Raw genomic sequence first — 22,349 nt, forward strand, 5'->3', positions numbered from 1 at the left:
TAATAGTAATTTTGATTTATTACATTTGGATATGGAGCACAGTTTGGAATTTTTTTTATGTGTTGTGATTTTGTATTTCTTGTGTTTGATGGATTTTTGAAATCCGAATACACTTGTTGACTGACATGACTGACTGACTGAATAGTAATCACATACATTTCTTGTTGTTTCACTGGCCATCCTCTTGTTGCTTTGGCTAGTCCACAGACTGGTCTTCTGCCCCTCCAACACAGTAATGACAACACGTTTTGCTAGAGATTTGCATAGGGCCTTGCTATGTTTAGTCTTTCCGGTGATAGAAGTGTGGTCCGTCTAGATAACCAGGGCTTTTTTTCTTGTATTGTTCGCAGAATGAGTTTAACCAAAATGTTAATGTTTTTAGGAATTGGAACAGCCTTGCCTGAATAGCTGCCATAGATATGTTGCATTGACCTAATGAATGGGCAGAGTAAATATTATTATTGGAATTAGAGATGGAATGACACGTGGTGTGTATGACATTCTTTGCTCTCCTGTGCATGTTTCATTTCATCGAGATTTTTTAATTGACGGAGAATGTATTGTTTTTTTTGTTAGTAAGGCATTTTACCATAAAAGTATGCGGGGGAGACCCCACGCAGCCCCCCTGCACACCTTCTACCTTTTATTTTACCCTTACCCTCCCCCCACATACATTTGCAGTAAAATTAGTTGAACAAAATGTGAGGATTTCTCCCTTGATGGAAAAACCTGCGATGGAATCTACCTATCCCTGCTTCATGCCCAGTGCCCAGATCATTGGAAATGTAGGGGTCTGAACACTTGAGGAGCCATGGGAGATGCGTTTGATCATCTCTGCAGGTTTTTCTTTTTTCATATGGCCTGCATGGGCTGCTGAAATATAACTAACATAAAGAAACATCACACATGGGGCAAGCCAAATACCTTTTCCATGGATTAAATTTACATACAACGTTTCCCTCGATCCATCAGGACCATATTGTGCATATCAAAATAACAAGGCAGAGTGTATAACTGCAACCCTTGCTGTAATAATTGGGGTTTGAGGGAGACGCTGGCCGAGACTAATAATGCATAGAGACAATCCATTATTAGGATACACAAACCTACTTTCTACATTACAGAATTTGGTACTTCTTGCGCTGCTGAAATCAACTTAGTAGCTGTGTACAAAGCTGCGCAGTATCCCCAATGTGGTGGAATGGGTGGGGACTTTGGGATGTAGAAAGGAGGCAGAAAGGGTCATCGAATATCCAAGATGCCCTCCATCTCATTTGGTGTTTGGATGCAATAGACACAATCAAGAAATGTATGGCTCTCCCCTTCTAGACTGAGCTCTGCAAGGTAACTCATATGAACATAAGGTGCAATAATGCTAACATATGACCTTGACAAGTCACTGCAATTAAGGCATTAACAGAGGACACCAGCATTGTTTGGGTTGATATTTCAACAGCGCAAATTCACAGCTCTGATAATCCAAGCAATCTGTTGCTAGCCAAATTCTAGTCACTGTTGTCCTGGGTAGGGATCGTTATAAAGGAATGGGGGAGAGGCAGAAGCAGCATGTAGACAGGAGTATTTGGCAGAGCTGCATGATAAAAAGAAAGGTTCATTTAAAATCTGGTAGATATATATTTAAAAGACGGAAATAATTTGGAACACTTATTTATTTATTTACATATGTTTTATTGTGATTGGTTTGGAAAAACCTTACACATATTTTTATAGAATTATCATAGATTAATAAGCAACATTTCATCCTACACAATTCATCTCATAATGTAGTGTACTGGAATATTTATATTTCAGGCACCCCTCCATTTTAAGCTCTTGTCAAAATAATCTTTCTTAATGTATTTGTTATTAGGTGTTCCAACCTCAGTGCCATATCACTGGGCGGGATAATCCACATGGATGAGAAGACTGGGCAAACTGTTCTAGAAGGTTGCATGCACTTTCTTAGAGAACTCCATATACCCTTTAGTTCCATAGATAGCCCGGGTGTTTTTATTTCCAAAATATGGTTCTAATAGTCCAAGAATTCTTGCATTGTTCAAGGGTCGAGAGCTATTATTCTTTATGCTTTGCAGTACTGGACAAGTCCTTTAACGTATGCCTTACAACCACACACATGCCAAAATGACCCTGCGCATTCTGGAAAGACTGGTCAATCAACAAATAACACTAATGTCTTTTCTGTTATAAAGTTAGCTTACAAGTTACAGAACAAACATCTAGGACCATCATTCTAGTAAAATATTTTGCAGGTACTTAACAAGCCAGCCACAGTCATCAAACCCAATATCCGGCGGACAACACACCACCAGAAGCAAGCACATGTGCAGACTTGAAATCCATCGCTGCAAAAAGGAAAGGACCAGAAAACAAGTCTTCTCTGCCTAGACACCAGGACTATGGAATCTCCTCCCCATCAGCATCAGACTCGCTCCCACGCTTCTACAATTCATAAAAGAACTCAAGACCCATCTGTTTAAGGAGTGCCTCCTCCTGAACACCTAGATCATCACGTCGCCCCTCGTGCCACCTGACTTACTAGATGCTGGCCGCCCCTCCTCTGTTCCCCTCTGTATCCTACCCTCTTCTGTACATCTGTTCTGTTGTTACATCTGTAAAGCACTCCATTATGTATCTGTTTTCTTGTATACCTCTCCGTTATGTAGCTCTATTGTTGTATACCTCTGTAAAGTGCTCATTTGCTTCTTGAAGCTAGGTCAGCGTTCAATAAATACAATAATAATAATAATATTAACAAGACTACTGTTCTATACATTGAGCTTGTTACTGTGAAGAATACTAACGGGTGGAGGGAAATTAATAATATAAAACAGGAGGCAATTAGGAGGGGAGGATTGAACCCATATTGCCTGTCAATGCTCTCATTCCAGGCACGTGTTTTAACCTCTGGCCCATCGATGTCTGTCAAATTACTTGTCCCTTGTCCTACACTTGTGCAAAGATGCCAACATGCATTGTGGCCAGGACATGCATTTGCATGCATGATGACCTCTGTTATGTTATGTTATGTCATTGTATAGTGCCTCCTGACATATTGTATGGCATTGAAGCACTTTTGCCTGGAGTATGATAGAACACTTAGTAGTGGTAGAGAGGAGCAGAGCCGATAGTTGAGATGAGGGCAAGGGATAGACATTATTCTCAGGAAGGCATGAGCAGGAACAAGCAGGAAAGGTTGGAGGAGGTATGTGTACAATTGGACCACATGTATTGTGGGGCTCAACTGTTTTCTATGGGACACAGCACCAAAAGGACAGATTGCAGTAAAAGAGGTGTTCCCTGCACCACGGGGTATGTCTGGAATGTACTCACTGCATGGTAAGCCTGTGTTTTCTGAAGCCAGGCCCAAGAAAACACAGATGACAATGCCATTCTACTTTCTTATCTAAACACCTAACTACATTTGGGAGGGTTTATATGTCAGAAATCAGGATTCATAAGTTTGCAAAAGTTCCCTGAAAACCAAACAAAAATGAATGTCATCTTACCAAATCCCTAGCGTTGTGCTTGTATGAAAAGTGCAAACGATCTATTGCTTAGCCCTGGTCAGACCTGTGAGCCTTCCACAGTGTCATGGTGAGCCAGAGCATGCAGAAACCAAGCCTGGTGCATGTTGAATGACAATTAAATACAAAGTGACTAAACGATTACTAGTGCTTCATGAGGGTGTTTCAGCAGCATCTTGGGGAGATTTTGGGTTCAGAATAATGGTGATATGTGTAGATGATCCAGGCATTTCAGGCGATAACAAATTATCATGTCCAAAGGCCACTCTCAAGTACAGTTGAAATTATGTCATGTATGTCTGCTGGTCTTTGTCGATTTCCTGGTTAAAAATTCTTTTGTATTCATTTCTGGTCTCAAGTAGATTATGTAAATCTTGGGAGCAAATATACAGTATAAAAGTCCTGCACCAGAGGATAAGATTGCAAATATTTCAACTGCTACCAGGTATTTCCCTTTTGTGCTTAGATAAGCTGGGATAAAAGAGAGCCATACACTGACAAACACAAGCATGCTGAAGGTTATGAATTTGGCTTCATTGAAGTTGTCTGGTAAATTACGGGCTAAGAATGCAACTCCAAAACTTACACATGCCAAGAGACCCAGGAAAGCCAATGTAAAGAAGAACATTAGGATGGAACCCTCATTGCATTCAGCAGCAGTCTTCCAAACTGTGACACTGTTGTTAAGCTCAGGAAATGGAGGTGAGGTTCCCAGCCAGATAATCCCAATGACAGACTCTGCAATGGAGCAGGTCAGCACAATTGTGTATGAAGTCCTGGATCCTACCCATCTTCTTAAGTTGCTGTTGGGCTTGGTGGCTCTGAAGGCTATGACAACTGTGATTGTTTTGGCCAACACACAAGAAACATAAAGTGAGAAGGATGTGCCAAAAATAACCTGACGGAGCATGCAGGTAATTTTCTGGGGTCGACCAATAAAAACCAAGGAACAGAGAAAGCACAGCATCAGGGCAAGTAGAAGAAGATAGCTGAGCTGGAGGTTGTTTGCTCTCACCACTGGAGTGTGCTGATACCTTAAGAAAATAAACAATATTGCAACAGCATTGGAAAAGAGGAAGATGGAGATCAAAGCTAAAATAAAACCCAATGGCTCTTCATAGGACAAGAAGTCAATATCCTTTGGTATGCACCTGTCTTTTTCATTATTTGACCAGTAGTCAATGGGACACTTCACGCAGTTTAAAGAATCTGATGAGAAGAAAAGATAATTAATATCAGAAAAGAACTTGAGTTTTTTTAACAGCTGTGAGCAAAAAAACAATCAATGTTCTAAAACCTATACATATTTTCATTTTGGATTATTGCAGTAACCACGCTGATCTGCATTGTAACTATTTTTTAAGCTATACAGTGCAAGAGCGCCAAGGGGCAACCTAAACTGTACAGCTACTACTAGAGACCTATACCCACTTGTAGGTGACATAAACAAGTTTGGAAGTAGACAGACAATGCTCAGATGGTTTCTGGGAGCAAATGAGGTTAATTTAAGATGAATTTCAACATAAGAGGTAAATATATAGAGCAGGTCGAGGACATACAGCACTAGGTATCTTTCACCCCTGATGGAAGGATCCCTCTGCTTCAACGGATAAAGGAGCACCACAGAGATAAAGCACATATTCAAACCCGAGGAAAGGCGTTCATTCAATAAGGTGGTTGGAAACGCAGGTGAGTATTAACAGTGTACCACCTGCGTTTTCAGCCACCTGAGGCCCTTCCCCATGTGCTGGCATTGTTTTGCCCCACACTGCACCTCTTCCAGCCGTCTGCACCTGCCCCTTCCCACCCGTCCCTGCAACACACATCATCCCCCATGTCATCCCCCAACCCTCGGCCACCCCCACCCTGCTTACTTGTTGGTGCTCCTGGCATCGCCGTTCATTTCAGCCACTAAGCTCAAATTCTATGTCCATGACACAGTCTTTTTTTTCATAGGAGATTTGGCCCGCACAAAAATCAGGGAGCCTGTCTCCAGTGGAAAAAAAAAACAATTTACACGCCGGTTCCTCAGAGTGAACATAGCAACTACCCCCACTTTGGTGGTGTCCCACGGCCAGTAATGGTCCTGGACCTTCGCTGATGCTGGCGGGTGATTACTGGCCCTAGTATGCCCCCACCCCGACTCTGGGGTGATTGTCATACTCAGTTCTTCACAGCATCATTCACAATGGGCCTGCCCTCAATATTCCATTCATCCTTTAAAATATGACAACATTAACATAAATAACCATTTCGATGGAGCCTTCAGACACCTAGCATAATCCCGAGCTACACACATACATTACAATAGCTTAAGCAAATTACACAGCTCTTATTACACATGTGAAAAAAGGGAATCATTGTGCAGTTCACAGTCACTGTGAATGGCTGACTAGATGGGCTCCTGGATTGTGCCACTTGTTCTTTCCCTCTTGGGAGACACCTTCTTTTTTTGTCTAAAATCACATCATTATTCTGTGCTGTATACTTAGAACACATCTTCTTCATTATCACAAGTGCAATTTTGCTCCACATCTTGCCACCTTCCAGCCTTACAGAATGTAAGCAGATTCAATTCAACACTACAGCTAAGTCAATGCCTATTCTGGGATGCTGAGAGAAACCCTTATTGATATATTTTTATGTCCAGTTTGTTTACTCTGGATGACAACCCTTATATAACACCCCTCTCTTAGACTCCCCCTGACCCCACTGAACCAAGAAGTAGGTTTGTTTTGCAAATTAAAAGGTTTATTTGAAAATTAAACAATATATATATATATCACACTTTTATAATAAATTAATATTTGATATCACACTTGAGAATATGATGTTGATCAACAATGGATAATGTTATAGTGGTACACTCTTTTTAATGGCTTAGAAGTTGATATAGAGAGGATAAAGTAGCGGAGAATGCTCATCTGGCTTCAAAGACAATGCAATGATGAAAGAAATGCAGTACAGAAAATAAACTTGATATGATTTCAACCAAAACAATGCAATCACTTTTCTCCCTGGTAGCAATTCACCCCCCCCCTTTATGCAATGAAAAGAGATGGAAGGGAAGCACACAGTTCTCAGGAATGCAATCAAATATAATTCAGTTCCCCCCTAGCAAGCTTAGAGGAAAACTGGTAGGAGTTTTAAACACAGGCAAAATCCTTTTAACTGTGGTGGCAATGAAGTTAAAAATATACTCAAATGGCTTTTAATTCCCTATAGGAGGTTCAGGGTGAGTGAGAGATACTTTAAATTAATTCAGGATCACTTTAGCAATGCTCTATGAATGATTGTCAGGTTGCAAACGAATTTCACCAAAGGAAAGCAAGGACAAATATTTTTACCCGTGAAATGAAGCAAAATGTTAAATCGCGGCAATTTAGTCGCGTGCGTCGAGCGCAATTACGGAGGCACTATAAGGGTTCGTTGGAAAGCTTAGAATCTTAGCTTTAAGATGACAGTTAAAACTCGCTCCTAGCACAAACGGTTCCGGAGATACGGACGATTTTGTGAAGGTAGTTTTTCAGAAATTAAATCACAGTTTCAGAATGACAGATGACAGTTTTCAGTTTTAAAGATGACAGACTGACATGATTCTAGGAGGCAGTTCTAAATAGGTTAAAATAGTTTGGATTAGATTATTCTAAACTAAGAGATTGGTTTTGGCACAGTGCTAGCTGGGTACTCACACTAGATTTTGGACAGGAATGGGCCTCGTCACGGATCTCGTCCGCGTCACGGATCTGGTCAACAGGTTGAACGGGACTTCTGGCGGTTCTGCTCACAGCGTCTGGTCTCTGGTTCTGTGGGTCTGGATCAAGTGGATTCTTAGCAAGCAGCAAACCGCACAGCCCGGCGGTTGAATAGTTTGCAAATGATTTTTGAGGCCTGCTGAAGAGAACTCAGCTTGTGGATTCAGGCCTCTCTGCTTTAAGTCTGGCTTGGTTTCAAAGTTCTTGTCTCTGGAAATTGATGGATTTGAAGTCTGGAGTCTCCCGGCAAAGCGTTCCGCAAGAAAGTGGAAAGTGAATGTGTCTACCTGGGTTCCAGTGTTCCTTTTATATCTTTAGAAAATGGGTGTGTGCGTTGGTCCTAACTAAGCCTGCCCCTCTCACTTATCATTGGCCAAGATTTCCTCTCTCCCTTGATTGGGGGAACTGAGTTGTGAGTCAGAGTGATGAGGTAGGTTTATGGTCAGAGGATCCTCCCTTTGTCAAATTGCACACAAATCTATTTTTGATCCAAATACATATTTATCTATGTACCATTTTTCTAATATTATAGGTCCAGTTAACATATTTTCTGTAGCACCAAACCATCCGATCCCTGTCTTTGTACGATGCCGTGTCCACTTTTGACAGAATTCTGCCCCTTTTCATCCAGATAACGACCTCTAAACGTTTTCAGATTTTACACCAATGTGCACAAGGGATATAAGTTTCAGATGATAAGGTGTCAGATTTTTAACATACATACATTTTGAGTAACAACCTATTTTCCGCTACTACACCACCCTTCTACACACATTCCAGTAATTTACTAGGTTTCTAGCATAAACCCAGTGTCTGTAATATCAATAAATAGCGGGGATTTGCCTCAGAACATGGTACAAAGTTGAATCAAGTCTTGAATTGTGGGTACATTTCTTAGATTAAGGTTCTCCAAATTGCACATTTTTGTGAGCTTAATACAACATTTTAGAAGCAATTAACTTAAACATATATTTGCTGCAATATGATTCCACAAAAGTGTCTGGGTCCGCCACCAGAAACTTGGGAGTACCACATGTCTCTCCGCTCCCAGGCAGGGCTCTGTTTACAGTCCACACTGAAAATCAACATACCCCATTCAAGGGAGAGAGTCTATTGTGTCGGCTGAGGTCAGCAGGCAAGGGGGCCACTCTGCATTTGGTTAGCATGTCCATGTGATCTCCTGGGCTGTTGTGTGGGCCTCTGAGGTGATAAGGTTTCCCAGCCTCTTGGCCTTTTAATGCAATCAGATTGTCTCTGGGAACAGCAGGTGGTTAAGAGTGTTAATTAACCAGCGGGCCTTTGAAGTTTCCAGCTGTCTCAGGAGGCTGATTAGCTTCTGAAGTAGCAGTTCTCCTGTCAGAGTTTAGACCGCTAGCGCCGGTTTGTGGACAAAGCTGGTACTGCACCCATTTTTGGGATCTGTCTTGAATTAATGCATTTCAATAGAGTGGTCTTTTGCTTGATAGTATAGGATCCTTGCTTAACATTGTTTTGATGGCATCCTTACAGTAGAGTGGTGATGTGGAAACCCCCACAAGAAGGTTGTATCTTTAGAGTGGTCTTGTGCCCATGATTTTAGCAACTTTTTGACATCAATAAAAACGGATTTTGAACAGAACCATCTTTCTTTGCACTGGTGGGTGGCAGATTAGGTGACCATTTTGGTGTGCGCAAACTGCACGGTTCTTCTGGAATCTGGCATGAATGTGGGCAGCGACAGCTCATCCCCACATCTACCCAGTCTATTGATTTAGTTTGTTCTGGGATAGAATAATGGGCAGCAACAGCTCATCCCCACATCTACCCAGTCTATTGATTCAACATGGGTCAAAACCCTTGACAAGCCCCCAGCCGGACTGCGCTTTGATTTGGAGTCGAGGGGGAGTCGGGTGCAAAGGATGTTTTTGATCCATGCGCTGGTATGTCCGCATCATCTTCTTCCAATTCCGTAGATGGCACAGTTCAGCATCTTTTCCTCCATCCGGTTGGATCAATCGGTTCTCCTCGCCAGTCCTGATGAGAATATTGGGTGGTACCCCGGGCCCCTCGGATCTCTGCTCCCGGTCCCCGGATTGTTCTTCTTGGTCAGTCTCCATGGTTTCATCTTTCTTAGGATGATAAAGCAAAAGCGGCAATACCTATTCATAGACATTTCTCCCCTACTATTGATATAGTGGGGTGGCATCTACATTTTATAAATCAAGAGACATAGCATTCTTATTTTGAAAAACAAGATATAATTCAAAGACAGTTGCCTACAAGAATCATAAGATTTTAGAGACCATATGGGGGATATTTTAGGGTTGGAACTGAACTAATCTGGAGCGGTCCTCTCTGGTATTGCAGAGGACTCCTCCAGTTGCTGCAGAGTGTGCCTGGGATGGCAACACTTTAGCTTATTAATATGGACCCACTTGTCTTCCCCTTCCGCCGAACTACCTTTGGGGATGCGGATCTTGTAGGCTACAGGGGAGATTTTGTCTATAATTTCAAATGGTCCCTTCCATGTAGGCAAAAATTTTCGCTGTTTGGCCTGGTTCCTTTGGAAATTGTATAGATAGACCCGGTCCCCCACAGTATATTCCTTCCTGGTGGTCTTCAGGTCGTAGTGGGTTTTCATGCTATCAGTTGATCTTTCTAGATTCCGCTGAGCTTTGGCAAAAGCATGCTGAAGGTGTTTCCTTAAATTCTCCACATACTCGTGAGTTGTGGAGGCATTTATCAGTGTCTGCTCTTGGGTCCTGTAGAGCAAATGCTGGGGAAGCACCATCTTGCATCCGATCATCAACTCAAATGGTAACATTTTAGTTGCAGATGAAGGGGTAGATCTGATGGCCATTAGGACCAGAGGTAGTCGGATATCCCAACTTGGCCCAGAATCTGCCACAAACATTTTTAAGATGCTCACAATGGTTTGGTTGTATCTCTCTACTGCTCCAGAAGAAGCTGGCCTGTAAGCAATGTGTAGCTTCCTTTTAACCCCCAGTATCTCCCACATCTTTGTCATTACTTCACTGGTAAACTGGCTACCCCTGTCTGACTCAATCCTTTGCGGTAAACCAAGACGGGAAAAGATGTGGTTAATAATCAGGGCAGCTGCTGTTTCTGCCTTGCAGTTTGGGGCCGGGAGACATTCCACCCACTTATAAACAAGCATGTGATGGTCAACATGTACTTGTTTCCTCTAGACGAGCGAATTACAGGGCCTACGAAGTCGATTTGCAAATCTGACCATGGCAGTGTCATCCCCCTCTTTTGGAGAGACGCCCGGTGTGTGAGGGATGTTGGCTGAAATTATGCACACACAAGACACCCCTTCAAGTATTGGTCGAGGTCCTGCCCCATGTGTGGCCAGTATGCAACCTCTCTTAAGATTTCCAGTGTTGTGTGAAACCCCCTATGACCGGCTGTGGCCGCATCATGGGCGTGACTTAACATCAGGCTTCGGAATGAGGTAGGGACCACCCACTGATCATGGCCAGCTTGGGATTTCCTTACCAACAAACCGCCTTGGATTCGGAACATCTTTGGATATTTCATCAACACTCTAAGTTCCTCCTTCCCAATGTAATCGGTATCCGTCAGGGGAAAGTTCTCAGGGTCCTCAATGTGTTGGTAAAACTTACCAATTATTGTATCCCCCTTTTGAGCCGTAATTAAATCAGCATCGGGGGTCTCCTTACTCCATCGTGCAGTTGAAAGATCATTGTGAGCATTTGTCTGGGACCTAGTGATAGCAGTGACCTGGATTTCCCCCAACAGGGACTCTATTTCTATTAGATCCCCTTGGATGGCCCCGGTTTTGGCCAGCTGATCAGCTAAGTCATTTCCAGATTTGTCTGGTCCCTCTACTTTGGAATGACCCTTGATCTTTTTCCAGTAGATGGTCATCCCATTCGAGGTGACCAGATCATCAATGCTTTGGATTAACTTCCCATGTTTCAAGGGTTTGTTATTAGCACTTAACATGCCTCTGGTTTTCCAATTAACCAGGTGCTCCACGAACCCGTTCGGTAAATAATCCGAATCCGTGATTATGACCAGTTCGTGGAGTTGATGTTGGATAGCAGTGAGGATGGCTTGATGACTACTTCGGGGAGCACAATTTTGTATCCAGCGTAGGGTCAATGTAGGGCAGAGCCCATCGGGAAGTATGGACCTGTTTGTTGAGCTCCCTAAGGTCAGCGCAGAGTCTCCACTGGCCGTTTGGCTTCAATATTCCCAGCTTCAGATTATTGAAAGTGCTGTGGACTTGACGGATTATTCCCCAGGACTCAAGGTTCTTAGTTATTTCAGTAAGGGACTCCATGGATGCGAGAGGCAAGCGATATTGCTTGACAAACACTGGAGTCATGCCAGGGACCGTGGGAATTGTTGTGTGGATTTCGGTGCGACCACAGTCATATGAGTCTACCGCAAAGAGATCTTGGAAATGCAAGAACACTTGTTTCAACTTTTGCTTCTGTCCCAGAATCACACTGGCATCAGCTAGGTTGACTCTCTCTTCCACCATCTGCCTGAAGCCTGGAAAGACTTCTGGTTTGTCTATCTCAGCGGCCTCCTCCAGCTGGGTGGAGATGTCCCTGGTCAGAATGCTGATTTGGACTGGAGGCTTCAGGTGGGAAAGGCAGCCCTCATGGACCTGGAAATTCACCTCATCCCTCCTGAAGTCACAAGTCACATCTTCCTTACCATAAGGGCAAGAAGTGTACACCAGGAAGTTCCCCCCATGCCGGGTGAAAATCCTGTCTGGTGTTGTATTGTCCTCACTGTCACTGTCAAAACAGTCCTTGGGGATTGGTCCTAACAGTTAATTTCCTAAGTTAATGGAGAAATGTCGGTCATCAACCGCCATTCCAATAATGGTGCCTGCGGCTAGAGTAGTACTCTTTAAGTCGCTGTTATCCACCTCTATTGGAATGGTGTCATGTTCTATGTTGACTAATGGTGTTGGGTTTACCCCCAACCCTTGCTGTTGGAGAGAAGCATTTAGATGAATATAAGCATCAGGGTTTTTCAATTTTTGTCCTCTTTTAACTTTCACTTCCAGGGAGAATTGTCGGGTCCTTTCTGGAATGGTGACTTCCTCTTTAACCTGAATTTCAAGCACATAAGGTAGCAATTGAGCTGACCTAAATGCTTTTTCTGGATCATCAAAGCCCATGGGATTATCCGCCAATCGGGACCAAGCTTTGAAGTTTATTAGGTCCAAACTAATGGCGAAGCGATTGAGAATGTCACTGCCTAAGTAAAAGGCGGCAGTGACGTCTCGCACAACCCAACAATTATGGACTATGCTCTTGTTGCCAATGGAGATTTTGAGCATACACCTGCTTGGCAGGAGATGTTTGGAATTGGGTGTTTCCAGATCCATTTCCCATTTGTCTATCAGTTTGAATGTGGGAATGGCTGGATCTTTTGGGAGTTGGCGGAACATGGCTTCGCTGATGAAGCTCTTACCGTTGTTCACACACACTCGAGCGAGAACAGAGTCCTTCCCATCATTTAACTGAACAGGGATGAACAACTGCTCTCCAATTTGCTCAATGTCAGCCAGGCTCTGAGCTGATTTCACATCTTTCTGGACTGTGGGAGTGTCTGATTGTAGATTGGTAAAGAATTTCAGAGTATTTCCTTCCAGTGTGGAATACCACCTTAAACTGAAAGGAGGGTTGATTTTTTGAAATAGAGAGGACCCCCCATCACCAGTCTGTTGTCCTACTGCTATTACTGTCACATCTGGAATTTGGTTGGAAGTGAAATTCTACTTGGTCAGATTTTTGTTCAACCATGTGGCAGGTGCCATTAAAACTAACATGGTTGACACTCTGTTTTAATTTTATTGGTCGGCTAGTCTGGGTCCAGAGGACCTTGTTTACACATATATTAGGGGTGACAACCTTCTCAGGAGGTCATTCCCTTGTAAACAAGGGGTGCCCTCTGGAGTCACTACTATGACCGGGTGTTTCACCTTGTGTCGCCAATTTTAATGTCCAAGTCTGCAGTCCCCTCGACGGGAATTTCCTTCCCGTCAAAGTTCTGCAGTTGTCCAGGAAGAGAGGTGAGAGGAATGTGGTAATTCTCCCCCATTCCTGCATTTAGTTCATCAAAGGCCCTTTTGGACAGAAGGGTAGCTTGGGATCCAGTGTCCACCAGTGCCAAAATTGTACCCTGTCCCTGTACTTGTACCGGGGCATAATATCTTCCCTCCTTCTCCTCAAGAGGGCACAGATAATGCACATTTTTGGACAACTGGTGGGCTAATTTTCTGGTTTTGGACATGACGAGAGAAGAGATTTGGGCAGAATTCTGTGGAGAGTCATGGGAATCTGAAAGAAAAAGTTGGTAACTTGAAATGGTTTCGGGCTCTGGGCTGCCCCCCCCCCCTTTTTGGAGCCAGTCATTAGGATGGGTTTGACCCATGGGATTTTGGTATTGTTGGTTCTGGGATAGAATGATGGGCGGCGACAGCTCAATCCCCACATCTACCCAGTCTATTGATTCGGTTTTAGGTTCCCCTGGTTTCCGTTCTGGGCCGCGCCCCACTCTTTGGAGGCAGTCACATGGATGGGTTTGAACCAGGGAAGTTTGGCTTTGTTGGTTCTGGGATAGGATGATGGGCAGCGACAGCTCAATCCCCACATCTACCCAGTCTGGATTAGAATCTCCTGGGACCCATTTTTCCTTGGGAGGAGTTCCCCCATCTCTGAAGGAGAAGATACTTTTCCCAGGATCCTCTGAGGATCCCTCTCCCTCAAATTGGAAGACATGTACCTCCTCCACAAAGTGGGTCTGTTTGGGTCCTTTGTTTCTCCTACCTCCTCTCTGCTCCTTGGGTGGCAGACTTTCAGGGTTAGGAGATTTTATTTCCGGTTCCTGGGTTTCCAGGGGCTGTTTACAAGTTGGGAAGGAAGCTTCCTCCAAGGCTTTACACCCCCCTTCCCCTTGTGCCTCCTCCCTGGGAACCGGTGGGTTGTCGGGGTGCTGCCCCCCTCATTGTTCTGGAGCACCAGGCCCAGAGTTTGGGGCATTCTGCGCTGGCATGCTCATCTGAGGGTTCTGTTGCGCCCTCAGCATGTGACCCAGATCCCGTGCCATGTTTTGGACCTGGCGCTCAAGTTGTGAAACCAGCTCAGGCTGATACGGGGCTCTATTTTCTCCCCTGGGCTGATCCCGGGAAGGGTAGCTATCCCTTCTCTGTTAATACCCTGGGTTGGGAAGATTTGGGTACCCCTCCACCCTTGACCTCCCCTCTCCCGGATTAGGTTGTCTGGGCTCAGGGAATTGGGGAAAGAAGGATGGATGGTTTTGGGGTTGGAAATTGGGTGGATACCTGGGGAAAAAGTTCTGCCCATGATTTGGTGAATTTCTGCCCTCCTGGGGGAAGTTAGGAGGGAAGTTCCCCGGGTTGGGTGCTTGGCTCGATCCCCCCCCTTGGGCTGGAGGAGTCCACACATAACCCAGGATGGGTCAGTTTCCCTTGTAGCGGGGACTTACATAATCAGGGGAGCGAGGGACCCCATTTGTGGGACTGCCTCCTTGACTCCCTGTCTGTGACTGGCCCAAGGACCTTCTGGGCTGTGAATTATTTGGTGCAGGCAGGTTTTTAGGTCCCTCATCTCCAAATCTAAAACGGGGGCAACCTTTACCTCTGCCACCTTGGCAACAGCAGGGGTGCTGTTGTTTTTTTTTTTTGGCTGATTCTTGTTTTCCACCGGTTTCTGCAGCTCGTAGATGCGGGTGGCTTGCTCAATGACCCAGTCTAAAGATCTTTTCTCGTGAAAATCTCTCACGAGCTGGGTCATTATGTATTTGGGGAGTGCATGGAAAAATGTGCTGATGAATTCTCTGCTGTCCGTGCGCACCCTTCTGGTGGTCTGCGCAAAAGCACGCTTCAATTCTTGCACAAATTCTTGTGGGGCCTGATCCTCCCCACATTGCAAATTGTAGGCTGCCTTGCGAGCCTCTTGGGGATTTCTATGCACAGAAAAGTGTTTCAAGATGGCCGCCCTATAGGCAAAGAAACTGGAGTATTCAGGGGAGAATGTCCATTTGACGTACTGGATGCAGCTACTGCTGTCCTTCAAATGGAAAGTCTCCATCATTTGCTCATAGAGCTCCAAGTGTTCCCAAACAGAATACTTGGCGTTCTTATGATAAGGCGTGATGACACTCCTGATTGCCTTAATCTGTTTTAAGGGGTCCTTAAGCAAGGCCCTTTTCACCTTATTGGCCTTTTTGGTTCGGGTAACCCTGGTCCATTCATCCTCTGATTCAGAAGCACTGCTCCCAGAGGTGCCCGTCTGATCTTCCAGGTTTTCCCGGATCTGCGAGCCTGGGAATAGCTGGCAGAATGTGGGGACCTGGTCTCCTATGTTCTGTGACGCTCAGAGGAGTCTTCAGATCCCTCCTTGCTACCAGGATTTGATGGGTACCCCCCCTACTGACCTAAGTGGGCAGAGGTTTTCAGGATGCCCTTAGTGGACCTACTCTCCTGGGGTTCCCCACTAAATTGCACTGTACTTAGGTGCCCATACCCTGATGCCCGCCCATCTATTCCTGGGTGGTACTGGCCTATGAGCCCCATCCTTTTGGCTGGATAGTAATCTGCCATCCCTGTGGCCCTGTGCTCATGTGCGCCAGGGGTCATGGGGTGTCAGAGTCCAGGGACTGGGATAGATGAAGGCCTCTGGTACTAGGGCTCCTGAGGTTATGCTCAGGCGTTTCCCTTTCTCAGCGAACCTCATCTCTATCAGCCCCTGCTCCCTGTTGCAATGCAAGAGCCTGCGCTTTCAGTTCCTCAGTTAAAGCCTTACTAGACTCGATCAGTCTCTCCTGCATGGCTACCTGTTGCTGGAGCCTATAATTGTGCTGGCAGAGAGCCTCATTCTCTCTCTGTGCCTCCTGATTGGTCCTGGAGTACTGGGCCAGTCTTTGCTGCAGGAGGGTTACCTCCTGAGTCCCATCCCTACTGGCCTGCTCCTTTCTTGCCAGAGCCTCTTCCACCCTCCTGGTGTGCTGTTCTGATGCTCCTTTTGGAGGTCACCCAGCCCCTGGAGGGCCAAGTGATTTTCTTCAGTTTTTCTTTTTAAATGGCAGACTTTCTGGCCTAATGTGTCCCTTTCCTGACTAAGAGTCTGCATCTGTGCCGCCAGGTCGTCCCTTTGCCTTTGAAAGGCACCAGCTTTCTGGTGCTCCTGATCAAACTCTGCCTGGGTATCCAGGTCTTTCAGGATCAGTTTATTGCTCTCTGCCTTTTCCCTATCTAGGTGGCTTTGCAGGGTGACTACCTGCTCAGCACATGCCCTATTGAAATCTAATTGTTGCTCCAGCTTTTTCTGGCTCTGCAGTAGGGAGTCCAAACCTTCTTGGTACTCCTTCTGCAAGGCCAGAAATCTGGTATCCTGGTCAGACTTTTCCTGTTGCAGGATACACATGTACTCTTTGATTTTAATGAGATACTGTCTGCTCTCATTTTCTGAATCCTTGCTTCTGTGCATCCTCTGCTCAGAAGAGACCAGGTCCGAATGAGCCTTCTCTAACGCGATCTGTTGCCTATTTGCCAGATCTTGGCCTTCAGCACATTTGTCCTGCATGGCTCCCATATATAGATACAAATATGCCGCTATCCTAACCATCTTGTTGTGTTCATCTTTAGCTTTAGGAGCCATGTATAGTTCACTCAGGGCCACATGTAAGGGACCCTGATCTCGCCAGTTATCTAACCCAGTTGCAGTGACCTGTTGTGTGATTGCCTGCAACCACGCATCCTGGCCCTGCTCAGTCCATTCACCTCTCACAAATAGCTTATGTAAGAATTGCTGTCTGGCTATTTTGATGTCTACCAGTGTCGTCATTCTGGAATTTGAGTTCCTTCCTGACTTACAGAAGTTTGTATTTTATTTTGCAAAACAGACCGTTTCCTTAGAGCGTTCCTTTGAGGAGTGCTTTACAGCGTAACACAGCCTGGTGATCTAACCGGATATGTATCCTGTCAGCTGGCACACTGTATTAATCTGCACAAGTGATAGATCTAATCCAGAATCCCCGGCTACGAGCCCCCACTTTGTAAGCGGATTCAATTCAACACTACAGCTAAGTCAATGCCTAGTCTGGGATGCTGAGGGAAACCCTTATTGATATATTTTTATGTCCAGTTTGTTTACTCTGGATGAAAACCCTTATATAACACCCCTCTCTTAGAATCACCCTGACTAAGCCAAGAAGTAGGTTTGTTTTGCAAATTAAAAGGTTTATTTGAAAATTAAACAATATATATATATATCACACTTTTATAATAAATTAATATTTGATATCACACTTGAGAATATGATGTTGATCAACAATGGATAATGTAATAGTGGTACACTCTTTTTAATGGCTTAGAAATTGATATAGAGAGGATAAGGTAGCTGAGAATACTCATCTGGCTTCAAAGACAATTCAATGATGAATGAAATGCAGTACAGAAAATAAACTTGAAATGATTTCAACCAAAACAATGTTATCACTTTTCCCCCTGGTAGCAATTCACCCCCCCCCCCCTTTATGCAATGTAAAGAGATTGAAGGAAATCACACAGTTCTCAGGAATGCAATCAAATACAATTCAGTTCCCCCCTAGCAAGCTTAGAGGAAAACAGGTAGGAGTTTTAAACACAGGCAAAATCCTTTTAAATGTGGTGGCAATGAAGTGAAAAATATACTCAAATTGCTTTTAATTTCAGGGTGAGTGTGAGATACTTTAAATTCATTCAGGATCACTTTAGCAATGCTCTATGAATGACATGTCAGGTTGCAAACGAATTTCAGCAAAGGAAAGCAAGGACAAATATTTTTACCCGCGGCTGAAATTAAGCAAAATGTCAAATCGCAGCAATTTAGTTGCGTGCGTCGAGCGCAATTACGGAGGCACTATAAGGGTAGCAAGTCGGTTTTAGGTTTGTTGGCAAGCTTAGAATCTTAGCTTTAAGATGACAGTTAAAACTCGCTCCTAGCACAAACGGTTCCGGAGATACGGACGATTTTGAGAAGGTAGTTTTTCAGAAATGAAATCACAGTTTCAGAATGACAGATGACAGTTTTCAGTTTTAAAGATGACAGACTGACACGATTCTAGGAGGCAGTTCTAAATAGGTTAAAATAGTTTGCATTAGATTATTTTAAACTAAGAGATTGGTTTGGCACAGTGCTAGCTGGGTACTCACACTAGATTTTGGACAGGAATGGGCCTCGTCACGGATCTGGTCAACAGGTTGAATGGGACTTTTGGCGGTCCTGCTCACAGTGTCTGTTTGTAACTCAATTTTAAACCATTCTGTATGCGAAAAAGATTTTCAGAAATATATCCACGGTTTCAGCTCCTGGTTCATCTGTATACAATGTGATTGATTGGTATGTTCCCTAATATGTGACATTGACCTAAAAGCGCTAAATTGACATTTTACCAGGGTTCACTCAGTTGGTCCACCAAGAGCATTGTTTGTGACCTGGTTTTTCGTATCTTTGGACTGTGCACACTGTGCACTCGAGGGGTCATCTTTTAAATATGAATGTCTTTCCAGACCAGGCCACAGACAGTGTTGGCTCCCTAAATGGCTCTTATCTTCAAGACAATAACTGCTTGCCATATGGCTTCCACTGGAACTATCATATTATATCTCCTTTCTCATTTATCCTATTCACTTAATTTCCCTTCTAGCATCCCAAAGGTCTTCATATTGTTTTTTTTTTTTAGTGTCACTTTTCCAATCCCACTTTTCCATGTTTCTTCACACACCACTTGCTCTCTGCAATGTTAAATATCGTTGTCACATTGGGTCTCATTACAAGAGTATTTCGGTGGTAAATCCAGTGAAATACTGGCAAACGGAATTGCCGTTACCGCCGCTTGGTCCTGCAAATTGACCATGGGGTTACAAGTAGTGGTAGGCGATGTACTCCATTAGTTCATTAGTTCATTGGACTCAATGGGTAATTCTGCAAGCGGTTATTCTGCTGGTTTTGTTGGTTTTGGCAGAAAGGTGGAGGATTTACCCCCAACGTGTTTCTGGAGGAAAATCCTGCTCCTTACCACCAACGTTGTATTATTCTAGTGCAGTAATTCAGTGGTAATGCAGTGGTTACCAACATATTACCATGTATTTTTCATGCATCAATGCCCTCGTAATGAGGCACGTCTTCATTCTGTGTTTCACTCTTATGTAAGCCATGGCAATTGCCTGCACATTTTCTTTTCCTGCATTCTAAACTATGTCATGAATGCGGTCTTGCAAGGCTGCAATGTCTTCGGATCTACAGACCCTATATCAGAACGGTGGAGCCTGAAAATGCTGAAATCCAGACAATGGTCAAGTTAAGCTGAGTCCTAGTACCAAAATCCTCAAGCAGAGGCCATACACCACACAATTTTTTTCAGCTTCACCCCTTAAGTACACAACAAGAGAATACAGACATTTGGTTGGTAAAGCAGTACAGGGCAGTTTGTGGAAATCTAAGATGACTACCCTGCTACTTTTTGCCTAGGCTTCATTTTGCCCATGCTTGAGGGAGTCAGTGGAAGATAATCAATCGCAGCCAAGCTCTCCCCACAAACTATAGTTGCAGCGAATCAACCAGAGATATAGCCCAAGGTAGGAGTCAGGATGCAATAAAAAGCCCCCAGCGCAAGTTAATTAGTGGGTTGCATGAGCAGGACAGTGTTTTGAAGGAGTTGGTGGGCAGATGAAGGAATAAGTGTGTATAGAAGGGGAACAGACTGGGGGAGTGAGTATGTTGGAGAAGGAAGAGTAAGGAGTAAGAGGGAAAGAATGTTCTGGGGGAGGTTGGGAGAGATCAGATGGAGGTGGTTATGGATTGAATGAGGGTGGTTGGAAATTAGTCACTGGAGGGAATAAAATTGCTGGATGGTGAAGAGAAATCAGGCGAAAGAGATTGATGAAGGAGAGAAAATTACTGGAAGTGATTTGCAAGGGTCAGAAAGAAAGGAGTGGATTCAAGGAGGATGGGGTGGAATAACATCTGGTGGAAGAAGGAGGTGCTATTCATTTATGTGGTGGTGCTAATGAAAAATTCATACAACAGCAGGAGGAGGCAAGCAGTGGAAACAGGAAGGTAGGAGATTTAAGGAGAAAGTTGGAGAGGGTATAGAAAAAGAGGTAGAGGATGAGGAACAAGACAAGAAGAATGCAGGAAGGGTAGTCCTGTGTAGGTGTGAGACCCCCATCTGAATGAATGGAACTAAAATGGGTTGGAGGAATGAGTAGCAAGGAGGGTAGACTGAGACCAAAGATAGAATAGGGTCAACAGAGTATTCTCCGGGTCACGAACGTCCAGATCTGATAACCTCATCTGATGCTTCCAAGACCTTCAACCCTAAGGACTCGATTCTCTGAAATGTTGGCAAAGCTTTTAGGGCACACCAGAGCAATCATTGAGGAGTGCTACACCTCATACAGGTGGACTAAGAGAACACCATGTTACTCTGAAAATGGGTATCCTGTACTTTGCGATCATAAACATCTGTCAAGAACATGTATCGGCGTCCACACCTTTTATCAGTTCCACCCAGTCTTGACTTGAAATGTGCAGATCACTTCATAAAATATATTTGTTTAGTACAACATTTGAAAACACATCCAGGCAATTCATTTAGGGGTTGCTAGGGTTAGAAAATGCAACCCCTGGCACAGTGCTTGCTACTGCTACAGTGCCTCTGCTACCTCCAGTCCAAGAAGGGCAAGATAGATAGAAACATGTGTGACATATGTTAACTTTGTGACACCTGACAATGAAGAACAGTCTCATGAAGGAAGAGGAGCTCAATGGTCAGGTAAGTTTGTAACTGTGCAAGGGAAACACACATGGCATATGATGGCAGTACCTGGGCATAAGAATGGGCAAGGTGAATATGATGACTAATTAACTGGCATGCTGTAATCGGCATAAGATGTCAGTTTCCTTCCATATGGGGCTGCACTGTCATATGAAAGTTGTAATTCTGACTGATGACAGTTATCCTGGATATGCTACTAGCATACCATTAGAGCGGTTACAGCAGAACAAGGCAGAACCCTACTCAATATATTATTGTTAATGTAAATAATGTTTTCTCTACTTTACAAACTATTCATCATTTCATTAGGTTGTGCTTATTGTATGTAATTAACATCAGTGATACCCCTTCTTGTCATGTCATCAATTTAGAGGTCATGTAACATTGTGCCCCAAGATGAAATAGAGGTCAAAGAGCATGTGACGTCACAACCTGTGATGGTACTGGTTGCGAAATGTCGCTACAGCTACCCCTGAAATTTTGGCAAAATGGTGTCCCTGAACATATCCCCCTCCTGCATCACTGTATTGACATCCGACCAGGGGTTCAGCTTTGCATACTTGAATAAACACATTCTTGCTATTGAGATCTAACCTGATACATACATCAGTATTTTGATATGCCCACCCAGACACCTCTGGATTTTACTTCAATCCTGCCAGCTATATTCCTATAATCAATTTTTCCTTGAAACAAACTCAAAACTTATATGGCACTGTTTCCAAAACCCCACATCTTAATTTGCTCTCCTCTAGTTATTGCCATAGAGTTCTCTGAATGCCTTAATGGAAATTAATGACATCTGTACAACTAACTACACCTGAAATTCAATGACCTATTGCAATACTTCGAGAAACGGGTTCTATGATGTTTCCACACAGACATTTTTAACACATTTCACTGCAAATAAAATGTGGGGGAGAACTCTGCAGCCCTCCCCATGCCCCCACCTTAATTATACTTGGGTATGGCACAGCAAGTAGCATGATTTTATAATAGTGGAATTCTTTTTCATAACTTAATATTCAGTCAGTGTAACTATTTCGATAAGTGATGATAGAGCTCTAGTCACCACATTTTCCTTGTATTTATGGTAGTATGTAATACCCTGAAGTAATCAGCTGGGAGTGCCAAATAGCATAAGAGATTCATATTCTGTATCACACTTTAACTGGTATTTGAGCAAATTATTACAAAATAAACTAGCTTGATTATG

At 43.9% G+C, this 22,349-nt stretch overlaps 1 protein-coding gene across 1 annotated transcript in view; it reads right to left on the reverse strand.

Annotated features, from left to right (window-relative positions):
• Nucleotides 1–3,834: 3,834 nt before the first annotated feature.
• The window catches only part of LOC138568722 (extracellular calcium-sensing receptor-like), an 87,677-nt gene continuing 69,162 nt past the window's right edge, over nt 3,835–22,349 (reverse strand). The window contains exon 5 of the mRNA XM_069646505.1: nt 3,835–4,754. Coding sequence (XP_069502606.1) covers nt 3,835–4,754 — 920 coding nt within the window. The remainder of the gene's footprint in view (nt 4,755–22,349) is intronic.

Source organism: Ambystoma mexicanum, chromosome 2q, assembly GCF_040938575.1.
Source record: "Ambystoma mexicanum isolate Mex_15411 chromosome 2q, UKY_AmexF1_1, whole genome shotgun sequence".
NCBI lineage: Eukaryota > Metazoa > Chordata > Amphibia > Caudata > Ambystomatidae > Ambystoma > Ambystoma mexicanum.